Source organism: Alosa alosa, chromosome 3 (assembly GCF_017589495.1).
Source record: "Alosa alosa isolate M-15738 ecotype Scorff River chromosome 3, AALO_Geno_1.1, whole genome shotgun sequence".
Classification (NCBI taxonomy): domain Eukaryota; kingdom Metazoa; phylum Chordata; class Actinopteri; order Clupeiformes; family Clupeidae; genus Alosa; species Alosa alosa.
The window spans coordinates 1,868,580-1,893,579 of NC_063191.1; the positions used below are offsets into that span (position 1 = coordinate 1,868,580).

General features: G+C 43.3%; 1 protein-coding gene across 1 annotated transcript in view; it reads left to right on the forward strand.

Annotated features, from left to right (window-relative positions):
* The window catches only part of LOC125292226 (TBC1 domain family member 8), a 44,866-nt gene that overhangs the window by 9,738 nt on the left and 10,128 nt on the right, over window positions 1-25,000 (forward strand). Inside the window, exons 4-15 of the mRNA XM_048239436.1 lie at window positions 3,430-3,683; window positions 5,219-5,310; window positions 6,273-6,375; window positions 6,531-6,716; window positions 7,812-8,007; window positions 8,373-8,501; window positions 10,871-11,021; window positions 13,641-13,855; window positions 14,085-14,202; window positions 17,597-17,882; window positions 18,936-19,044; window positions 21,894-21,996. Coding sequence (XP_048095393.1) covers window positions 3,430-3,683; window positions 5,219-5,310; window positions 6,273-6,375; window positions 6,531-6,716; window positions 7,812-8,007; window positions 8,373-8,501; window positions 10,871-11,021; window positions 13,641-13,855; window positions 14,085-14,202; window positions 17,597-17,882; window positions 18,936-19,044; window positions 21,894-21,996 — 1,942 coding nt within the window. The remainder of the gene's footprint in view (window positions 1-3,429; window positions 3,684-5,218; window positions 5,311-6,272; window positions 6,376-6,530; window positions 6,717-7,811; window positions 8,008-8,372; window positions 8,502-10,870; window positions 11,022-13,640; window positions 13,856-14,084; window positions 14,203-17,596; window positions 17,883-18,935; window positions 19,045-21,893; window positions 21,997-25,000) is intronic.

Genomic DNA, 25,000 nt, shown 5'->3' on the forward strand with positions numbered 1-25,000 from the left:
TCCTTTCCTGTCGATAGCGGTTGATGTAAAAGCACCTATATAGGCTATAATTTGACTTCAGCGGTGACAAATCCTGCTGAGAGCGAGAGAGAGGCACACCCAAAGTGGTCCTGCGCACGCGCGTGTGTGTGTGTGCGTGTGCGTGTCTCGGGGTTTAATTGAAGTCAGAGTTGCATGGTCCGTCCAGTCTAGTACAATTTCGTCGCCGTTTAAAAAAAAAAAAAAAAAAAGTCCAGTATTTCTTTTGAAGTTGTATGGACTGGACTATGTTTTTTTTTTTTTTTTTTTTAAATCCATGATTAAATTGTGAATTTCCAGGAGCGTGTTACTCCACACTTGGCAATTTCCCCTAAAGATGGCAGCAAAGATGGCAACATTTCCGGAAAGGTACTGGCTTGATGAAATTCATTCTGGACTCTCTATCCGACCACATAAAGACCTCGGGATACTTCGGTTTGGCTTTAGGGACCCTCTACTCACTACCACTTAAGTGTAATGTTGTTTGGAATTGTAGAAGAGGTATAAAAATAGCCTTTTGTAGCGAAAATGACATCCCTTCTCACTTCCACGCCAGCCAGTTTTGACTAAAAACGGTAAAATCGAACTTTTCAAAACACATCTGAATGACATGATTTGGATGTCAACTCAACGGATGTACTCCCAATCATCCGTAAATTGATCTAAAGTGCATTTTACTCCGGATAATTCCTTTAAATGCGCATCTTTTTTTCTCTGCTTTCTCAGAGGTGGCCAGCGAGCATTTGTTCTGCTGCCAGCTTGTGCCAATTTTTTCCTGTTCATGACGCATTTTTTGACTGATGCGAGCGACTTCTAGTCCAGAAAATACGGTACTCTTTTGATCCCGTGAGGGAAATTTGGTCTCTGCATTTATCCCGTGAATTAGTGAAACACACTCAGCACACAGTGAACACACAGTGAGGTGAAGCACACACTAATCCCGGCGCAGTGAGCTGCCTGCAACAACAGTGGCGCTCGGGGAGCAGTGATGGGTTAGGTGCCTTGCTCAAGGGCACTTCAGCCGTGCCTACTGGTCAGGGTTCGAACCGGAAACCCTCCGGTTACAAGTCCGAAGAGCTAACCAGTAGGCCACGGCTGCTCCACTAGAGCAACTCTATCTCCATCCTGAGTGACGTAGCTGCAATAGAGCAACTCTATCTCCATCCTGAGTGACGTAGCTGCACTAGAGCAACTCTACCTCCATATGAGTGACGTAGCTGCACTAGAGCAACTCTACCTCCATATGAGTGACGTAGCTGCACCACTAGAGCAACTCTACCTCCATATGAGTGACGTAGCTGCAGCACTAAAGCAGCTCTATCTCCATCCTGAGTGACGTAGATGCAGCACTAGAGCAACTCTACCTCCATATGAGTGACGTAGCTCCACTAGAGCAACTCTATCTCCATATGAGTGACGTAGCTGCACCATAAGAGCAACTCTATCTCCATATGAGTGACGTAGCTGCACCACTAGAGCAACTCTACCTCCATATGAGTGACGTAGCTCCACTAGAGCAACTCTATCTCCATATGAGTGATGTAGCTGCACCATAAGAGCAACTCTATCTCCATATGAGTGACGTAGCTGCACTAGAGCAACTCTATCTCCATATGAGTGACGTAGCTCCACTAGAGCAACTCTATCTCCATATGAGTGACGTATCTGCACTAAAGCAACTCTATCTCCACCCTGAGTTCAGTCCAGGACCACAGTTCTTAGTCTTCCACAAACACAGCTCATCTCTGACTGACTACAGGCTAAACTACAGCAGAGGTGGCTATAGACTACAGACTACAGACTAGACCAGTGTTGTTTCCCAAACTTTTTTTCTGGGGACCCACTTTTTAAAAATGACAGACTTTCGCGACCCATTTCACTTCAAATCTACCCTGCAACCACCAATATTGTTTTAGGCCACAGGTTCTCCAAATTTCTATGCCTCCTCCAACCATATACATTGCTATAGGATTCTGCTTTGAACACGGTTGTGTTGCATTTTGAGCACCATCAGCGTGAAAAGTTGGAAATGACTACTGAAAAGATACGTTTTAATGCTTCCGAGGAGTTGGGGTAATTCTTGCACGCGAGTCGTCATTCGTCAGCATAGTAAGCTGTTCCTGTATTTTCTAAAAAAAATGTAGTAGGCCTAGGCTACGCTAGCGTTGCAGACAAATGGGTCCATAACACTGTGGACGTCAATTCCGATAAAACTGCAAATAACTCAAGTCGTTATATTGTATTGTTGTATTATATTATATTGTATAGTCGTTATATCAGAACAAGAGGCTTTTGCGCAATAGCCTGAAGAATAGGCACCTTTTACTTTGGAGTTAGAAGGTAGAAAAAACGAGGAATAGTGTTTAAAATGTCCATTTAACTTGTAGCTTAAATATAATGCACTGTTGTGCATTTTAAATCAGAAATAAGAATGTGAGGAGGTTGCTATTAACTTTAAAGATTGCATCTACAATCGAAACTATCTGCATGCAAATTGAATGGCCTTAATGTCCGGTCTATGGATGTCTGCTTTAGTTGACATCACGGTCACTAGATTTTAATCGGTAAAGTTGAGGAGCTGGTATCTGTTAATGTTCGTGCAAATAGGTGGATTCATGTCCTTGATGTTTGCAACTGCGAGGTACATGGCAGGCGCCCCACAGAACGGTTTAATTTTGAGCGGTAGATATCCATGCTCCGGCACCCCCTCTGCGATGCGTTCATCCCCCAGTTTCATGAGCTTTTATGACAAAACCGTGACTGTGGTAGTTAACAAACTACATCCTAATAGAAAACTGTAGCTTTCCTGGTATCAAATGACAAATGGTATCAGTTAGGTCTATAACACAACATAAATTGTGCTGGCGACCCAAATAAAATCTCCTGCGACCCAGACTTTGGGAAACACTGGACTAGACTACAGATTAGACTACAGCACAGGCGGCTATAGACTACAGACTAGACTACAGACTAGACTACAGACTAGACTACTACAGACTAGACTACTACAGACTAGACTACTACAGACTAGACTACTACAGACTAGACTACTACAGACTAGACTACAGACTAGACTACAGGACAGAGGCGGTTATAGACTACAGACTAGACTACAGCAGAGGCGGCTATAGACTACAGACTAGACTACAGATTAGACTACAGCAGAGGCGGCTATAGACTACAGCCTAAACTACAGACTAGACTAAATTAGAGGCGGTAACAGATGTCACACCAGGACCTCCTCAATTTTCACTTCCAGGTCTGAAGGTTAAAGGGAAATTCCGGTATTTAGCACTTTGAGTCCCTTTTCTGGTTTGTTTCGGATGAACTAGAGTGGTGGACACCGAAATTTTGACGATTGGTCCTGTCTCGCGTGCGTGTCCGTGTGTGTGTGTGTGTGTGTGTGTGCAGGGCCTAATAGCGGATGAATCTGGAGGGCAGCCGGACCCTGAGGGCTTGCGTGAGGTGGCGGTTCGGCTGGAGCAGCGATTCGGCCTTCCCCAGAGGGAGAAGCTCATCGCCCAGTACACCTGCTGCCTGTGGAAGAGCCACGTGCCCCGCCAGGGCTGGCTCCACCTCACACACAACCACCTGGCCTTCTACTCTTACCTGCTGGGCAAGGAAGGTACTTACACATGCACACACACACACATGATCACACATAGGTGCTGACTTATGCTTTAAGGGGCTGACTCGTGCTATAAGGTGCTGACTCCTGACTCATGCTATAAGGTGCTGACTCATGCTATAAGGTGCTGACTCCTGACTCATGCTAATAGGATCTGACTCATGCTATAAGGTGCTGACTCATGCTATACAGATCTGACTCATGCTATAAAGATCTGACTCATGCTATAAGTTGCTGACTCATGCTATAAGGGGCTGACTCCTGACTCATGCTATAAGGGGCTGACTCCTGACTCATGCTATAAGGGGCTGACTCATGCTATAAGGATCTGACTCATGCTATAAGGGGCTGACTCCTGACTCATGCTATAAGGGGCTGACTCATGCTATAAGGGGCTGGACTCATGCTATAAGGATCTGACTCCATGCTATAAGGGGCTGGACTCTGACTCATGCTATAAGGGGCTGACTCCTGACCCATGCCAGGGCTGGACTCCTGACTCATGCTATAAGGATCTGACTCATGCTATAAGGGGCTTACTCATGCTATAAGGTGCTATAAGGATCTGACTCATGCTATAAGGATCTGACTTATGCTATAAGGATCTGACTTATGCTATAAGGATCTGACTCATGCTAGCAGGACCTGACCTGGCTATATATAAGTTGACCTGACTCATGCTGAGGGGGCTGACTCATGCTATAAGGGACTGACACCTGACTCATGCTATAAGGTGCTGACTCCTAACTCATGCTATAAGGGACTGACTCGTGCTGTAAGGATCTGACTCTTGATATAAGGTGCTGACGGTTGATTCCTGACTCATACAACCGTACCATACTTCTCTACTTACTCCACTCTTGGAGCACTTTGGGTACAATTAAAAGATTAGAATTGGAAGATCTAAGTTTCCTTTGTGGTTGATAAGATGTTAAAAGCTCAGAGATATAGAAGGTGCTATGCCATCTAGAGCTTTGTAAGTAATTAAATACAATCTAAAATCAAATTTTATATAAAGAGGGAGCCAGTGCAGTCTGTAGCTAACAAGGGTGATGCTCTACCTTCTGTGGTCTTAGTTAAAGTCTAGCAGCAAAGTTCTGATTTGTGCTATAAAGTGCCGACTCATGCTATAAGGTGCTGACCCATGCTACAGGGTGCTGCAGGGTTAACATGATTCTCATCCTTCACACGACCTCTCCTGATTCTCATTCTCGTCATTATGACCTTCACACGACCTCTCCTGATTCTCATTCTCGTCATTATGACCTTCACACGCACTTCTCCTGGGATTCCTCATTCTCGCCACATCCTTCAAGCACGACCCTCTCCTTGGTTCTCATTCTAAAGTACATAAAGTGACGGGCAGGCAGCGGTAATGTCCAGTCTCATGACCTTCAGACTTAAATTCTCTCCTGTTCTCGCCCCTCATTCTGTGACTTGTCTTTATGATCTTTGTCGCGGACCTTGACGCTGTGGTTTATGGCCGCGAGTGGAAGTTGCTGGCTGGGCGGACGTGACCGGTGTGGAGCGTAGAGTGTGGGTCATGCGGACGATGTTCTGCTGAGAACCCAGCGCCAAAGTGGACTTCTCCATGTTCCTGAGCATGGACGACGCCATGCAATTCATCACGCGAACTTCACACCGACTCTGCCTCTGGCCGCAGAGTGCTGCCCACGCCGGGCTCTGAGTAAACCCCGCGACACCTTAAGGCTGTCACGCCGCTTTCACAAAGAGGTGGCTACTACACACACGCGACATGTACACGCGACACATACCAATACACGCCGCTTCACAAAGAGGTATTAATACGGGACACTCATTACTAATTTTATACGGCCACACGCATTACTCGCCATACACACACACGCATTAGTCATAGCGACACCCCCGCTTCACTAAGAGGTACACACAATGCACACACGTTATCACAGTCATACATTAATAGCTAATAATACACACACTCATACACGCCGCTTCACAAAGAGGCAAGTAATACTACACACACACACACCGCACCCAATTCCACACACATCGCCAGCCACAAGAGGTGGTACAGTTATCGCGACTTCACATTGCCACTTCATACACACTCGGCGCCATTAAAGAGGTATTACTATTAATAATAATAATAATATTATCGCACACATCGCATAATAATATCGCCGCCACAAAGAGGTGCCAGCCGCCTGAATGCGACTCACAATACCTGCTACTACACGGCGCCACAAAGAGGTGCTGCCACACACACACACACACACACACACACACGCATTACACACGCACACACACGCCAAGCCAGTAAAAAGTAGTGGGTACACACGCAGACCACACACACTCATACACATACACACACATAAGCGAAGCCACACACACACACAATAATAATTCATACACACCCCCAAGCCACTAAGAGGTATACACACACACTCCACACACTCCCCATAGCTATTACTAGCTACTACCACACACACACACACACACATTACGTTACCACACACACGCATTAATAATAATTATCATTTTCAGTCATATACACACCCCGCTTCACAAGAGGTGTTACGGCACACATTAGCTTTCAGCGTTATTTCAGCGCTATTTACCCCATACACATCGCCACTTCACTAAGAGATACACACACACACACACACACTTCAGCACACACTCCTCACAAAGGAGGGGTACACACCGACAATAATAATACCCCTCATACACACTCCGCTCACAAAGAGGTACACACAGACACACACACCTCTCACAAAGACGTATACACATGCACACACACACTCTCATACACATTCCTGTACACACTCATACTACACCGCATTACAGGCTCACAGTCATCTTATGCGTAGGTGGAGAGAGTGTGTGTGTGTGTGTGATGCAGGGCGCTGGATGACCACGTGCTCACTCAGGATGTGCTGTCCGAGTTTGGGTTGCCGCGGCGTGAGAGTGTGTGTGAGGTGCGAGTGTGTGCCCTCTGGACCCCCTACCTGCGCTCACACACACACGGAACTCTCGTCACCACCGACACCTACCTGTGCTTCAGCAGCAGAGAGCTTTTTCAGGAGTTGTCCATTTAATATCCCCTCTGTCTGGAGGTGGTATAAGCTACACACACAATACACACACCTTTCACACACACACACACACACACACCTAACAATACCATGCACACACATACACACAGTCAATAATACCTAACACTACGATGCAATACGGTGCAGCATGCACACACAATAACACACACACACAATAATACCTTCCAATAATACTTACCTAAATTAATAATTCTAGACATCATTACATAGCGCACACACTCCATACTCCATTATCAATACCACACACATGCACGAGTAATAATAATATTAATTAATATCAATATACTGTATACACACACAATACATGTAAACTTAGCCATGTTTGATATTTGTATATCAGTACTAGGGGTGTCACAATTTCGATTTTATATCGAAATCGAATAAATTACATCTCACCCTCAACTTCAAATATAAAAGTAGAAACGACAATGCAGCCCCCAATGTCCCGTCCAGCATGTATGCCAAGACGCAGAAACGCACACGCACATGCTGAACTGTGGCATCAAATCCTCTAATTTTAGGCTGCAGCCAGTTAAAAAATACACATCGAAATCGAAGCCCCTCTTGCTACTCTGAAATCACCGGTGTGGAAGTTTTCGTTCATTCACGTCAATTAACACTAACTTAGCCTACTCAACTAGCAAGTGAAAAGATGATCTAGTTACAGTCCAAAGTTACTTTAAGGCTTAAATGCACATTGATAAGTACATATTCCATGAACACTAACCTTGTCTCTTCGAGTGTGCTGAAACAATCAAATTATCATTCTGTGTTGTTTCATTTCACTATGTTCACGCTTGTGTTTAATGTTTGTCTTGTTTATACTATAAACCCTCAGTTGGAACGGTTTCAAAATAAAAAGCAGTTTCAAAATAAAAGCCCCCGAAACAGAAAAGGCCAAAAAAAAGTAAGTAGCATATAAAGAATATATTAATAAAAAGATCGAAAATCAAACCGAATGGTGACATTAAAATCGAAAATTAAATCGAGGATTTGGAAAATCGTGACACCCCTAATCAGTACATATCCCACTGTGCTTGTGTGTGTGTGTGTGTGTGTGTGTGTGGTCAGGTGTTGTCGGTGGAGAAGGCGGAGACGTCCAGCGTGCTTCCTGATCCGGTGATCGTGAGCGTGCGAGGGCGGCGAGCGTTCCAGATGGTGGGTGTGTGTGAGCGGGACACTCTGCTGGAGGCCGTCACCGAGAGACTCCGCACCCTGCGCTGGAGACACGCTATCTACAAAGGACAACACACACAGCCCACGCCACTGGTACACACACACGCACGCACGCACACACACACATACACACACTCACACAGCCCACGCCATTGGTATACACACACACTCACACACGCACGCATGCACGCGCGCACACACCCTCTGATCTCACGCTGATTATGTGTCCTCTCGCTGTGTGTGTGTGTGTGTGTGTGTGTGTTTGTAAGAGAGTGCGCGTGTGTGGTGTGTGTGTGTGTGTGTGTGTGTGTGTGTGTGTGTGAGTGAGAGAGTGTGTGTGTGTGTGCGTGTGTGTGTGTGTGTGCATGTGCGTGTGTGTGTGTGTGTGTGTGCGTGTGTGTGTGTGTGTGTGTGTGTGTGCGCAGGCAGAAAAGGCACACGCATGCAGGTAGATCTCCAATGACCATACTACACATTCTGTTGTGACACGGACGGAGAAGCAGAGAAATCTCAGAGAGACATCATCAGCACCTGCCCCCTCATCTCTCTCAGCCAATACACAGATGCCAAAGCACAAGGCCGTGAGTAGAACAACCTCTGATTGGACAGAGATGCACAATATGCACAATAGAGCATCACAGTCCCGCCCCTCCTCTGAGAGAGCATAGTTTCTGGAAGTAAATTTCCCTTTCATTTCTCCCATTGACGTTTTTGGAAAAATCCATGATCTAAAAGAGTTTTAGAGCATGTCTTAGCTAATCAGCTACGGGCGAACTCATAAGCATACAACATATCATTTCGAAATGAAAAAGCGAAGAGGTACAAGACTGTGTACATATTTTCATTTCTGAGCCAAGGAACTACTATCCCATAAACCACCGCCCTAACTGAAAAATATAAGCAGCCTTACCTAACCAGAAAATCATTTCCAACCGGACAGCCTGCCAAACCTTTCCTCCAAACAGTGATTTTTTATATAGTTAATAGCAGTTATTTCAGGAGTCGTGTAAATAATAGTGTTTTGGTATTGAATGTTATATTTACCATCGTGGTATTTTATAATGTGTGTGTGTGTGTGTGTGTGTGTGTGAAAGCGTTAACGCTAACGCTAGCAACATTGTGCAGTGCTTCATATCTGACTGCCATCCTGATGCATGGACCCGGTGCATGGTCTTGGACCACCATATTCAGTTTATTAACTTGCTGTGAATTATTACACAAAATGTTCATTAAATGTATCGGCGAAGCATTTCTAGGTTAATGATTGATGATATGACTCAGACAGTATAAAGGCTACAGTAGCCTAGCTAATGTTAACTAGCATTACCAACCTCCCTGCAAAACTTACCACACAACTTTGTAGGTTTGATAGGTCTTGTCCCTCATGCTGGCCCTTACAAAACCCACAAGCTGACCCCGACACACAACAGTCAATAATGTGACCCCGATTTGAAGTGGTTTTCACCCTTGGGACACTTTTAATTTCGGCCCTTGAAACAGTGAAATATTCAGGGGGCATGGAAGGTTTGCTAACCATTTTACTGCAGTGTCTAGCGGGTGGTAGCTTCCAGCTTGTGCTATCAGCTAGTTAGCTAGTTCAAAGGTTTAAGTACTTAATGGGGATATAACTTGGAGGGCTTTTTATGCCTCGACTAAGTTGATGTTTCCTATCAACAACAATTCATGTTCATAGAAACAAGGTCACTAAAACATAATATATTTCATACCTGTGTTGCAGCATGTAGGCTAATGTTAGCAGCATTATAATGACATTCTAATGTCTGAAAGGCTAATGATTAGCCTACCTGAAAAGTTAAGTGTTCAAACTAGCATTTGCAGTGTTCTTTTTGATGGTGTATTGGCCCTGACTAAGTTTGTGTGATATATAAACCACAATCCTTGTTGATACAAGTACCAATGTTTGTCTATAGAAAGTTTATTCACATTAAGATTTTCGCCATAGGCAGTAAAAGACTCCGCCATCTTTGTCAATAATTTTCGCTGATAAAGTTTCAAACAGACCTTTCCACCAATCAGAGGCATCACTGTGGGATTGTTCAGGATTGTGGGTAATGAAGTACTTATCCAAGACATCGCGAATAAAAGACATTTATCTCAAAATCAGGTGTGAGTGCCCTGTGAACTTTTGGTCTATATGAGCATACACAATCGTTTAGTACAGCCGTAGCTGGTTTGAGTCTACCATGTGCAGTTAAGTTTTTATGGCTTATACCTGAATTGATGGAGAATTTGCATTGAATTCTGACTTCCGGAAACTCCTGTGGGCGGGACTGTGATGCTCTATAGAAGCCCAATCACATGTACCCATAAAAGGACAGACATGTTAACAGAATTTATTTATTTTTTGGATTACATTTTGTGTGTGTGTGTGTGTGTGTGTGTGTGTGTGTGTGTGTGTTTGTGTGTATGTGTGATTATATTGTGTCTTTGTGTGCATTGTGTGGTGTATTTGTCTGTATTGTGTGTGTGTGTGTGTGTGTGTGTGTGTGGATTTGTATTGTGTATTTGTGTGTGTGTGTGTGTGTGTGATTGTATTGTGTGTGTGTGTGTGTGTGATTGTATTGTGTATTTGTGTGTGTGTGTGTGATTGTATTGTGTATTGTGTGTGTGTGATTGTATTGTGTATTGTGTGTGTGTGTGTGTGTGGATTGTATTGTGTATTGTGTGTGTGTGTGTGTGTGTGTGATTGTATTGTGTGTGTGTGATTGTATTGTATGTGTGTGTGTGTGTGGTGATTTGTGTGTGTGTGTGTGTGTGTGTGATTGTATTGTGTGTGTGTGTGTATGTGATTGTATTGTGTATTTGTGTGTGTGTGTGATTGTATTGTGTATTGTGTGTGTGTGATTGTATTGTGTATTGTGTGTGTGTGTGTGTGATTGTATTGTGTGTGTGTGTGTGTGTGTGTGTGTGTGTGTGTGTGTGTGTGCAGGCGGAGGAGCGGTGCAAGGAGGTGTTGTGGGACGGGCGCTTTGAGGAGTTTGGCCGCGGCGTGCACATGTTCCGCACCGCCTGCCTGCACAAGCTGGTTGCTATGGGGATCCCAGAGTCACTCAGGGGAGAGCTGTGGCTCACACTCTCAGGTGCGCATCACCATGGAAACCTAGGGGGTGGCCAAGGGAAAGGAGATTCAGGAAAACTTGTGTGAGTGTGTGTGTGTATTTGTATATGAGTGTGTGTGTGTGTTTGCATACGAGTGTGTGTGTGTGTGTGTGTGTTTGCATATGAGTGTGTGTGTGTGTGTGTGTGTGTTTGTTTATGAGTGTGTGTGTGTGTGTGTGTGTGTGTGTTTGCATATGAGTGTGTGTGTGTGTGTGTGTGTGTGTGTGTGTGTCTGTGTGTGTGTGTTTCAGAGGAGGCTCCTTCATTGAGGAAAGGGAGGAACACCCTCCCTTAAAATTTCAGAGAAAAATAAAAAATATATAAAGTGAATTACTATTCTGATAAATTACTGTTAAAATTACTATTTGAATGAACAAAAATTGTTCCCCTAGGTCAAAATGCCAACAGCGCCCCCTATCGCAATTGAAAATTACTGTATGGAGGAGCTTCCTCCCCAAGCCCCTCATTGAAGTCCATTATAAACGCCTCAGGACCCCAGTGGCTCGCCCACTTAGCTATTACAACCTGTCTTTAAATTATAGCGATTTGGCTTTAAAAATCAATAGCATGTTACAAATAACCACAGTTAAGGTCTATTTCTTAATGATAAATAGTTACATGTGTCTATTTTTAGTATTATAGACTTTTCTGCAAATGTATTACATTGAGCAAAACCTCCAGACATCTGGAAAACAGTATTTCATAATAAGACCTACATATCTTTCCTGACTTCCCAGACCTACATTTACATTTATTTACATTTATTATTTTAGCAGACACTATTATTCAAAGTGACTTTTTTATTTCAATTATATTACAAGTACATTATCCCTGGAGCAATTCGGGGTTAAGTGCCTTGCTCAAATGCACAATGGTGGAAGACAAGAATTGAACCCACAACTTTTCTGGCTATTGAATGCTAGCCTCGCTCCTTAGGTCAGGCCACCCATGAGAATGTCAGAACAGCTTTTATTGCACAACATTGCCAGTTAAAATGCTACATAGTACATACTGCTGCTTTAAATGCTACATAGTACATACTGCTGCTTTAAATACTGCATAGTACATACTGCTGCTTTAAATGTGTCTGGGTAGGCGGCCTACATACTCTATTGTTCACATTTGCCACCAACACCAATCAACCTTCCTTCCTCCGTTATTATATAACCACCAGCCGCCACTGGTGTGTTTGCATATGAGTGTGTGTGTGTGTGTTTGCATATGAGTGCGTGTGTGTGTTTGTTTGCATATGAGTGTGTGTGTGTGTGTTTGGATATGAGTGTGTGTGTGTGTGTGTGTTTGTTTTTTGCGTGTGTGTGTGTGTGTGTGTGTGTTTGTTTGCATATGAGTGTGTGTGTGTGTTTGCATATGTGTGTGTGTGTGTGTGTGTGTGTGTTTGTTTGTTTGTGTGTGTGTGTGTGTGTGTGTGTGTGTGTGTTTGTTTGCATATGAGTGTGTGTGTGTGTTTGCATATGTGTGTGTGTGTGTGTGTGTGTGTGTGTGTTTGTTTGCATATGAGTGTGTGGGCTGCACTGTACTGTACCTTCTGTTCTCTCAGTTCCTCCTCAGATCTGTGTGTGGATGTGTTGGTGTGTGCTGGGTTTTGTGTGTGTGTGTGTGTGTGTGTATGTGTTGGTGTGTGCTGGGTTGTGTGTGTGTGTGTGTGTGTGTATGTGTTGGTGTGTGCTGGGTTTTGTGTGTGTGTGTGTGTGCGTGTGTGTGTATGTTGGTGTGTGTATGTTGGTGTGTGCTGGGTTGTGTGTGTGTGTGTGTGTGCGTGTGTGTATGTTGGTGTGTGTGTGGGTGTGTGTGTGTGTGTGTGTGTGTGTGTGTGTGTGTGCTGCAGCTGTGTTGCACTCTATAGCTTGTTTATATGAGTGTTCTGTGCACCAATGTGTGTGTGCATGTGTGTGTGCACCAGTGTGTGTGTGCATGTGGTTTATAGTGTGTGTGAGTGTGTGTGTGTGTGTGTGTGTGGTTTATAGTCAAGAATGTAAACTGGCCTCATCCAGATAGAACAGGGTGACATACAGACATACAGTGATTAAAGAGCAATAAAACGACAGATAGAACAGGGTGACATACACTAATTAAAGAGCAATAGAATGACAGATAGAACAGGGTGACATACACTAATTAAAGAACAATAGAACGACAGATAGAACAGGGTGACATACAGTAATGTGAGAGCAATAGAACAGGGTGACCTACACTAATTAAAGAGCAATAGAACGACAGATAGAACAGGGTGACACTAATTAAAGAGCAATAGAACGACAGATAGAACAGGGTGACATACACTAATTAAAGAGCTACAGGGTGACATACACTAATTAAAGAGCAATAGAACGACAGATAGAACAGGGTGGCATACACTAATTAAAGAGCAATAGAACAGGGTGACATACACTAATTAAAGAGCAACAGGGTGACATACACTAATTAAAGAGCAATAGAACAACAGATAGAACAGGGTGACATACACTAATTAAAGGATTAGACATATGGAAGTCACTTTGACACATTAAAAATGTCTGCTAAATTGATACATGTTATTAATGACTTGTGCTGCCTGTGGGGATGTAACTGTGGAAACGCAGACGCAAGCTCAGAGATGGCAGCTCACCCCGGCTACTACGCCGAGCTGGTGGAGCGGTCGCTGGCAGAGATCACCGTGGCGACGGACGAGATCGAGCGGGATCTGCACAGGTCACTCCCGGAACACCCGGCCTTCCAGAGCGAGAGTGGAATCAACGCACTCCGCAGAGTTCTGAGGGCCTACGCACATCACAACACACACATCGGCTACTGCCAGGTACACACACACACACACACACACACACACACACACACACACACACACACACACACCCTCACACACACACACACACACACCCTCCTCTCACACACACACACACACACACACCCTCTCACACACACACACACACACACACACCCTCTCTCACACACACACACACACACACACACACACACCCCTCTCTAACACACACACACCCTCTCTCACACTTTTTTGTGCCCTGTAGTCCATGAACATCTTGGCGTCGGTGCTGCTGCTGTACGCTAAGGAGGAGGAGGCCTTCTGGCTACTGGTCACCGTGTGTGAGAGGATGCTGCCCGACTACTTCAACCGCCAGGTCATAGGTGTGTAGGTGTGTGTGTGTGTGTGTGTGTGTGTGTGAGAGGATGCTGCCCGACTACTTCAACCGCCAGGTCATAGGTGTGCGTGTGTGTGTGTGTGTGTGTGAGAGAGGATTCTGCCCGACTACTTCAACCGCCAGGTCATAGGTGTGTGTGTGTGTGTGTGTGTGTGTGTGTGTGTGTGTGAGAGGATGCTGCCCAACTACTTCAACCGACAAGTCATAGGTGCGTGTGTGCGTGTGTGTGTGTGTGTCCTGGTCAGGTGCTCAGGTGGACCAGTCGGTGTTTGAGGAGCTGTTGCGTGAGCGTGTTTAAGCAATATACAGGGTTCCTGCGGGGTCTTAAAAAGTCTTAAAAAGCCTAAAATTCAGAACTTTAAATTTAAGGCCTAAAGACGTCTTAAAAACGGCCGGATTTTCATTCCGAGGTCTTAGAATTCATTTAGTCAGGTCTAAAAAATATTTGACCATCGTTCATTTCCAGAAACGCTGGCTGCAGAAAGTTATTACAAAGTAGCAAAAAAGTATTGAGTCGTAGCTTGCAAAGCAGAGCTCTAGCGTCTTTGCTACCATTGTAACAAAACCAGCAGAATGCTCAGAACATTGGTTCAGTGTGTTGTAGTTCTTTCTGGGGGATATTGGTGTTGGTACAGTAGCCTACGAGTGATAAATCTACAAATACCGTGATAAATGCAATACCTGCCCGCCAAAATACATCTCTCGTCTCCTCAGAATTTGTTAAAGTTGGCTACATGTGGAAAATGGGAAAGTGTAGGCCTACTTTCAACAAGACATGGCTAGATCCAGTGATGCCAGTAACACGTTACTCTATTTTGACCATTTTTTTCGGTAACGAGTCTAATGCGCTACTATTTCTAGCAATCAGATTAAAGTTACTTATCCAAGTCACTGTGCGTTAGGCCTACTATTTTTGTCATTTACCTTAGTAAAAGATATATTCTTTGCTTTTTTCTTGTCTCGATTAACACTCGTTTTTCAGCATGATGACTCACGTGTAATACCACGCAGCAACACAAACATAAACAACAATAGAGGAGGAGAGAGATCGATTTTTAGCTATACAATCATTATTTTGAGTTTGTGTCCGCTAAACATGATAACATCAAGGTACGTTGTATACTCTGTGCTGGTGACAAAAACATCTGAATTTCAGTATCTAATTAGGCTAAAGGGCTACCTCCCTAAAATTAGGTTCAGAATTTTTTTTTCAGGTTGGGATGTCTGCTATTGACATTACTGTTAAAATGCATTTCCAATAAAGTGAGTATTGGCAAAACCAGTTGTCATTTTTATGTTGAGGCGGCGAGCTGTTGTCAAAGTGCTGAAAGTAACTAATAAAGTAACTTGTAATCTAACTCAGTTACTTTACTGATTACTTGATTTTAAAAGTAATTAAAGTTACGTTTTTAAAGGAGTAATCAGATTACTTTTCAAGGTAACTGTGGCAACACTGGCTAGATCACAGTGATGTCTGCTGTTGGTTACAAGTGGTACCCAGCTCAGGTGCGAGGCTCGCTGCAAACTTTGCAAAAACTATTCAGTTAGGGACTCTGGGTGTGAAGGCTGGAGTCACAAGCCAGAGCATGCAGAGAAACATAAGCTAGCCGCAAAATGCAAACTGTTTATCAGCACTAGCCTAACATCATTCAAAGCTCGGTTTAAGCTCTTTCAAGTGACGCCTGTGCGATTTGTGTGAGATAAGTACTTCATGAGCAATTCAACAGAGAATAATGGAAGTGAATTTGGACGCATATTAATACTATATATTTTTAGGAGGGCTTTTGATCATCTTTGGGTGGTTTCAGCTCCCCCAAAATACTGTAAGCCTAAAGACGTCCTTAACAAGGCTCATACACATACCCCACCCACACACATTCTAATGCAAACACACACACACACACACAAGTGCAGAGTGTCCAACCAAAACACACTTTCACACCCAGTTTCAACTCAGCCTCATTTTTGACTTCGATGAAATCTATTCTATTTGAGGGCTAGTTTGTTTTAGATTATTTTCATTTTGGGCCTAAGGTTTAGGGCATTTGGTACGTGAGGATATTTTTCCTTGAGTATACTACAAGTGAGCAATGTAAAAATCAGTTAGGTTTTCGACGTTGGGTGTGGAAGGTTACTAGTTTGATTGTTTTATCTGTAAATTAAATTAATGCTTTTTCGACTTTTCAATGATTTTTCAGAATTTCTTTTGATTTGAATATTTTTTTGGTAATGCGTCGTGTAGGTCTTAAATTTCAATCTTTATGGTCTTAAAATGTCTTAAAAGGTCTTAAATTTGACTTACTGAAACCTGCAAGAACCCTGAATATAGCATCGAGTGAGAGTGGGGTTGGTCATGGATATTCCCACGGTGTTGTTCGGCAGAGTAACCAGGGCGGAGGCCGAGTGTGGTTTGGCAACAACAGCCGTTGGAATATCCATGACCAATGATCACGATGCTATATTGCTTTTATACAACAATTCTACCACAAACTAAATAATCTGAAAACACCCCATTATTGTTTAAAAATGTTAATTTCGGCATGGTTCGCCGCGATCAAAAAAATAGTTCCTTTTCAATAGACAGCGCCTTGGTTGCTAGGTAACCATCATTCCAGATCCCTCGTTACAGGTCTTTGTGGTTTACGTGTCTTCTTGAAAGAAATGTTGAAAGTCGGGCTGAAATCACATTCATATCTAGGTTTGCTGCATGCATGTTACAAGGACACTGGGCCATGTCATGTAAGGGACATGGTACTGCAAAAAACGGAAACATAGTCTACATTGCAGAACCACTCAACTTTATTAATTTATGGTGAATAAATGTTACACTACTGTGCACAGCCTGGCGTGGCGATGCTAGCACGCTAGCAGCGTTAGTTAATTATGCTAACGTTAGTTATCTACAAGTCTCCTCCAAGTGACAATCATATTATACACAATGCTGGCAATGCTGAGAACAATTAGCATCCTCGTTTATCGACTGTGTGGCTTAATCCACAGATGTGGTGAAGCACTGTTTCGTTATGGTTTGCTAAGGAGTAACCCATTGCTTGAAATAGTGGAGAGCTGGGATGAGAACATTGTGTCATCTCAAATCTTCGCATTGTTTTGCGGAGTGATTTATTATTAGCTGTGCAAAGTCTGAGTTGAAATGTCCAGGGATATTCCAACTCATGGAACAAATAAATAGTTCCATAGAACGTATGTATGTATGTGTGTGTGTGTGTGTGTGTGTGCGCGTGTGTGTGTGTGTGTGTATGTCCAGGTGCTCAGGTGGACCAGTCGGTGTTTGAGGAGCTGCTGCGTGAGCGTGATTTTTGTTTTTTATATATATATATATATATATATATATATGTGTGTGTGTGTGTGTGTATGTCCAGGTGCTCAGGTGGACCAGTCTGTGTTTGAGGAGCTGTTGCGTGAGCGTGTTCCGGAGCTGTGTGTGAGCGTTCCGGATGTGTGTGCGCTGGCGTCGGTCTCGTTGTCATGGTTCCTGACGCTGTTCCTGAGCGCGCTGCCGCTGGCCAGCGGAGTGTGTGTGCTGGACGCCTTCTTCTGTCGCGGCGCTCGGGTCATCTTCCAGCTGGCCCTCGCCGTGCTGCACGCCAACACACACACACTCGCCGCCAGCACCGATGAGGGCCACGCACTCATGATCCTCAGCAGGTACACACACACACACACACACACACACACACACACACACACACACACACACACACACACACACACACCACACACCAACACAGACACACGTAGACACACACACACAAACACAGACATACGTACACACACACACACACACTTGGGCTGTCACTTTTGTGAAAAAATCCTTTTGAGACATAAGTGTTCATTGAATCGATTGTAAAATCGATTTTTTATGTCTAAAGACGTTTCCATTTTCAACGGCAAATATAGGCCAATCCACAAACAACTAACAGGCATTAGGAAGAATTGTAAAGAGGGAGCTTGTAGACGCAATATGTCTGATCATTTATTGGCGTGAAGTTTCGTGCACAATGACAAACAGGAGTGCAACATTCTCGAAAAACAATAAGCAGAGTGGACTGCCATTACATCAGTAACAAACATGACTGCAGGCTTCAACGTAGCTGTGTCTGTGTTTCCGATTAGAAATGTCAAACAAATTTCGCCTACATAGAACTCGATTGCACAGTTTGCATAGCCTACCGCTTTGTTCTTCTCCATAGTTTGATATACCAAAAATCCGAAGTACTTCCACATCGAACTCAAGTTATTAGGGCCTATCACTCGTCTCTCTACATGTCGCACAGCGTTGTCCTCCATTTTTTGGCAAAACACGAGCAGCACAGCAGCTGATTGAAACAGCTGTTTCCGGTGCGTAAAATTGGTGGGAATTTTCTTTTTAGCTTTCGCTTACTGCACTTCGGAATTCTTTTATATTCTTATATTCTTGTATGTGAATTTTGTTACATCTATCTTTTTGATTTGTTTAATTCGTTTAAAATTAATAGTGTACATATTTGGTTAAAATCGATTCCCTATTTTAGTTTTCGAAACTTGTGTTGTTTGGTCCAATCGATTGTGCAATCGATTTTCGAACGTAAAGTGACAGCCCTAACACACACACACAGACACTGGCCAGCAGCACCGACAAGGGACACGCTCTCATGATCCTCACCTGTGTGTGTGTGTGTGTGTGTGTGTGTGTGTGCGTGCGTGCGTGCGTGCGTTCAGTTTCCTGGAGCAGGTCAAGCATGACGAAGAGGACTGTGTGTGTGCTGAGGCAGCAGCCGGCTCAGCTGAACACACACACATCACGACCCTACTCAAAGAGGCCTATGAGGTAAGTGTGTGTGTGAGTGTAATCTAGCGATTTTTTTTTTGTTTGTTTGTTTAGTCTAAAGATAAATTTTTCGATTAATCTAACCATTAATTTGTCCATTCACAATGATTTTCCTATTCCCAAAATACCCAACACACAAACACACACACACGCACACCCTGTTTTCATAGGAAACACAACATATTATATTTCACAGTTAACACACTGTTATGAATCCAATAAATATGAAAATGGAAACACAACATAAGAACGGCCCAGGAGTCAGGGATAAGAAAAATATAATAATTTTTTTATTTTGGACAAACTGAGAACTCTGCAACGATGCCAATGCTTCGAAAGCACCATAATAAATAAAAACAGATTCTAGCAAGCTTCCTAACCTTCTAGTACTTTTAAGAAAATTCTACCTTACCTCCTCGAAATAAAAATGCGTGAGTCTTCCGCACGGCTTACCTTCTATACTAACGTCCAACTATATAAAGTGTGAAAACAAACTAAACAAATCACCGGCCCGTCACCAGTTACAATAGTCGTTCGAAAAACGAGAAAAAGAAAAGACAATTTTGAGCAGAGTAGCGAAACGGAGACGATAGAATCAGCGGTCTGTAAACGGCGTGTGATCCGAGATCGAGCTGCGGCCATGTTGGATAAGGCGGCTTTTATTGGCAGGCCAACTCGCAGACGCCAGCACACCTGCACACAATAAGGGTAATGACCGGTAGAGAGAATGCAGGTAGAGGGTGAGACTAGGACAGCAAAGTAGGCTACACAAGGGCACGTAACACACACACACACACACACATTGCAAATGAATAATCAGCATTAGCCAAATTAGCATTTTCAGCCCAAATGTTCTCTAGGCCTGAGAGAGGTGTCTCATAAGACATGACTTTGGAGTAAAAGCATCTTCTAAGACAACGAGGGTTTCAAGCATCTTCTAAGACAACGAGGGTTTCAATCAGAGTGGTAGAGAAAACCTATGGCTCTGGTTTCATTCTTCACATAAGCTAATAATGCTAACATTAGGTTGACTGATGGACGGCAAATTCGACCAATAGCAGACATTTCCTCTTCAGCATAAGACAACATGACCTCTTCAAATATTTTGATATATTGAAACTGATCCATGACTGTCTTCAGTGTACTGTGGCTTGAATTCAGTGCATGGGGGTCGTTGGACAAACCGTCTGACAGTAAAGCATGGTGGTGCACAACTCATGTTATGGGTTAGGGTTAGGTTATGGGGATGTTTCTCATACTGTGGTGTTGGACCTATTTATCGCACACCAGAGATCATGGATCAGTTTCAATACATCAAAATATTTGAAGAGGTCATGTTGTCTTATGCTGAGGAGGAAATGCCTTTAAAATGGGTGTTTCAACAAGACAATGACCCAAAACACACCAGTAAGCGAGCAAAGTCTTGGTTCCAGACTAACAAGATTGACGTTATGGAGTGGCCAGCCCAATCCCCAGACCTCAATCCTATTGAACATTTTTGGGGTGACATCAAAAATTTGGTTTCTGGGGCAAAACCCAGAAATGCAGAGGAATTGTGGAATGTAGTTCAATCGTCCTGGGCTGGAATACCTGTTCACAGGTGCCAGTAGTTGGTCGACTCCATGCAACAAAGATGTGAAGCAATTCTCAGAAATAATGGTAATGCAACTAGATATTAGTGCAGTAATTCAAAGTAAAGCAAAATATTGAGACATTTTTCAGTTTATACAGTAAATGTTTGAGTTTGTAAAGAAAAATGCAAACACTGCTATTTTTTGAACAGCCCATCACAAACTTGATCAATTTTGGTCATGTTTTGATTTGAAATTGAATGTGCAGTGTTCCCAATGCATTGATATTATGGAATTAACAGCTATTCTAAGGATTTTGAGCTTTATTCACTTTTTAAAATACACTGCTATTATTCTCCACATAACTGTACATTAGTCCACAAGGACATTTTAACATATAGATCACATGAGTTGAGAGGTAATTAATACAATCTTTAATTTCAAATTTTATTGCCAGAATAACATTTTGTGTCAAATGTATTTGAACAATGTGCACATTTCCCACATCTGTAATTGCCATACACCTGTTGAGTGAGTGTGTGTGTGTGTGTGTGTGTGTGTGTGTGTGTGTGTTTCCCACATCTGTAATCTATGTACCTGTTAGGCAAGCCAGTTCTTCAGGGATTCCTGAAATGTGGAGCTGACCACCACATCTTTAATGTTTTGCGTCTTTTAAAACAGAAGCGACGTTTTAAAGACAATGACAACTAGTTATGACATGTATGACAACTAATTATGACAATGACAACTAGTTATGACATGTATAACAAACACGTTGAAATCAGGCCCATTTGTTTTATGGGGTAAGACTATTCAGCAGTGTACCAGTATAGTGCATTTTGACCCACAGGACACTAAAATTCAAAAAACAGCAGACATTTGTACAAAATCAGTTGCATGGATGTACAAAAGCTGTTTGCTCAAAATGGGGAGAAACTGCTTCAATAAGTGATGATGATACGGAGTTGGAACACTGATCTAAATATTAGTAATGTGCACAAGTGATGATGATACAGAGTTGGAATTTCAATTCTGATCTGAGTGTCAGTAATGTGCCAAAGCACCTGAGAAAAACTGTGAAAAAGGCTGTGCCACACATCTCTCAAAGGGGTGTGTGTGTGTGTGTGTGTGTGTGTGTGTGTGTGTGTGTGTTTGTAACTGTTTTTGTGTGTGTGTATAATTGTGTTAATTTGTGTGTGTGTGTGTATAATTGTGTTAATGTGTGTGTGTGTGTATAATTGTGTTAATTTGTGTGTGTGTGTGTGTGTGTGTGTGTAGAGGTTTGGTGATATCAGCGCTAAGCAGCTGGAAAGGCTGCGGTGTCGTCATCGTATCCAGGTGCTGCAGTCACATGAGGACACCATCAAAGAGAACGCTGTGAGTACAAAACACACACACACACACACACTCTCTCTCTCTCTCTCTCTCTCACACACACACACACACACACACACACACACACACACACACACACACACACACACACACACACACACACACACACTAGTGTTGCACGGGGGGGGGGGGGGTTCGGGGGTTCCATGTTCCGTGTTGTGCATGCATTGCTTGAAAAGAACTAGCTCCAGTTATGTATGAACAGTGAAGGTAACGAACTCTTAAAAATGTGAAAAACGTGAACTTGAAGAAGTGAAAATTGAACAATATGAACTATGAAAATTGAACAACTTGAAGCTACATCTATCATGAGTGAACATGCTTAACAAAATATGGTAACAAAACATGGGAACTAAACGTGCATTATGAATATAATCAGTGGGAGCCCTGTGCTTGTTTCCCTGCAACAAGAAGCTTCCATCTGGGGGTGATGGAAGACAGTGACGCCCTCAGTGTGTTTGAAATGTCGAGTCGATTAGCTAATTTGGTCTTAGTTGCAGTCATTGCGAAAACAAGGCCTCGCAGATAGATACGTGGTGGGAAATGGTAGCAACGTTTTTCAGCGGCTTTTACGGCTATCTCGGGATATTCTGCTTTGGTTTTCATCCAAAAACCCGCCAGAGAGGTTTCCTCATAGCCTACACACTCTTAAGACCACCGTCATTTGCAATTTCGATCAACTGCTCTTCCTCCTGTGCTGACAAGTTAGGACTATTCGGGATATTGACAAATGGGTTGCGGACCCACTCATTGGTTTGCCGTGGATCTTTGGAGGATGGGAAGTAACGCTCAAACTCATTTGAAAGAAAGAAATCTCTGTAGCGGCTCTCGCAACTCAAACACTCTGGCCAGTGACCTGGCCCTTGACAGCCATCTGACCTCTGTGTACAAGAGAAGGCGTTTGTGCTCTGCATCCATTTCTTCACAGAGCTGCTCAAATAAGCGAGAGTTGAGTGCGTGTGCTTTAATGTGGTTGCTAACTTTAACTACATCAGTTAATACCCCATTCAACTCGGGTGACAGTTTTCGGCTAGCCAGCATTTCCTTATAAATGACACAGTGTGTGGGCTCGCAGTCAGGGGCAGCCTCTCTAACCCTTGCAGTGAAACCGGACAGCCGTCCGGTCATGGCTGCAGCCACATACAGTGCCAATACAAAAATAACCATCCAAAGCCCGGAACAGTTCTGCAGCTGTGGTGTTCGTTGGAAGTGACAGCACACACAACAAATCCTCCTGAACATCCTCCTCAAATATGTACCGGACAAACACCAGCAGCATTGCCTTATTTTCAACATCAGTTGACTCATCAACTTGGATAGCGTACCACAGTGACCCATTCACCCTCTCTAACAACTGTGCCTCAATATCCTCTGACATGTCATCAATTCGTCTATGGACAGTGCTTGCAGAAAGCGGTACCTGAGCTATTTTTTTAGCTGCAGCCTCCCCAAGGAGTTTATTGCACATGTCTTTAGCAGCAGGCAGAATTATCTCTTCCCCAATAGTAAAGGGCTTCTTAGATTTAGCAATCCGACTAGCCACTATTGGGCTTTTTAGCGCAGCCACATTCACCGATGTGGTTGCTTTTCTTACTAGTTTTTGTCCTTCTTGCTTTCGCGTTTCTTACGCTCAAAGAACTCAAAGGGTTTGTCTTTAAGTGTAGGATGCTTGGACTCTAGATGTCGAATTAGCTTTGATGGTTTCATTGCTTCGTTTGACAACTTATCGCCAAATACCACACATAAAGGACTTGGTGCATGCGAGTCACCAGTCTCTGCAAAACCATATTTTAAATATGACTCGTCATATTTCGTATTGAATGACCCCTTCTTTTTCTTTGAGGTATCTGGCTCACCATCGTCAGTGGGTATTGTTGCGAATGTGACATTATTGCGAATTAAATTGAGTTTATTTAGTTTGCATGCATTTTTTTTTAAACTCTTGTCGTAGGCTACGGCCTGGTTAGGAAGGTCCCGCGGCCCGGTGGTTGGGGACCGCTGGTCTAGATTGCTGGCACTCTAGGACAAAGCTCCAGAAAACAGCTTGGCATTCAATGAGTTAATGTAGACTATAGTAACAAGTTATAGTTAATGTAGACTATAGTAACAAGCTATAGTTAATGTAGACTATAGTAACAAGCAAATGTAGACTATGATGGCCTAGACATGTTGCTATCAACAACAAAAATAGTTTTAAACAATTAGGCTACTTAAACAACGTAACTGAGTCACTCATCAAGAGTGTGATAGACGCTACCGTCGTCGTTGTATGTGTTCATTTTTGCATGTTCCGTGCAATCCCTATGATTGAATGGGGTTTCAGGAATCATAAAAAATGATGCCCTAACTGCTCGCGAGTCGCGTTGTCTCCCTGAGGACTTTAGATCTGCTACTGTATATCGCTAAACGCAAGCATTCATCAGTGTATTTAAATTAGCTAGGCTGTGTACCAAAATGACATTTTACCGTGAGTCGAAGATCTGTAGCTGCTAAACAGTGTTGTAACTTTAAATCTGCGTGTACAAAACCGCTTGGAGCTCAGTGGAATTTTGATTTCACAACGAGAATTCTCGGTCTAGCCGTTGATGTGTCGCCGGAATAGGCATCAGCACCAACCTCTGATCAAGGTAAACAAAATCTGACTCCGTGTCAGTCATGTTTGAAAAAGTTTGTAGTGCTGCGAGGGAGACGTGCACACGCAAGGGGCGCAGTTGAGCAGAGCTGCGGCTATCTGAATGGTCTGAACACAGAAGAGAGCAAGTGGCTTTGATAAAATGGCCCATTATTTGACATACCGGTATTAACGATATTGTCTCAACTGCATATCTTTTCAAAAAATATATCGGGTTGTAGTCGGTGAATACCGATATCACCCAGCCTAGAGGATAGGCTGGTGTAGGCCTATCTCACGAAGACCTGAGTGGTTGGGCAATCAGACTTGTACGCAGGGCTTAAAGAAGACTATCCTCACATTTTTCCCTTTACAACTG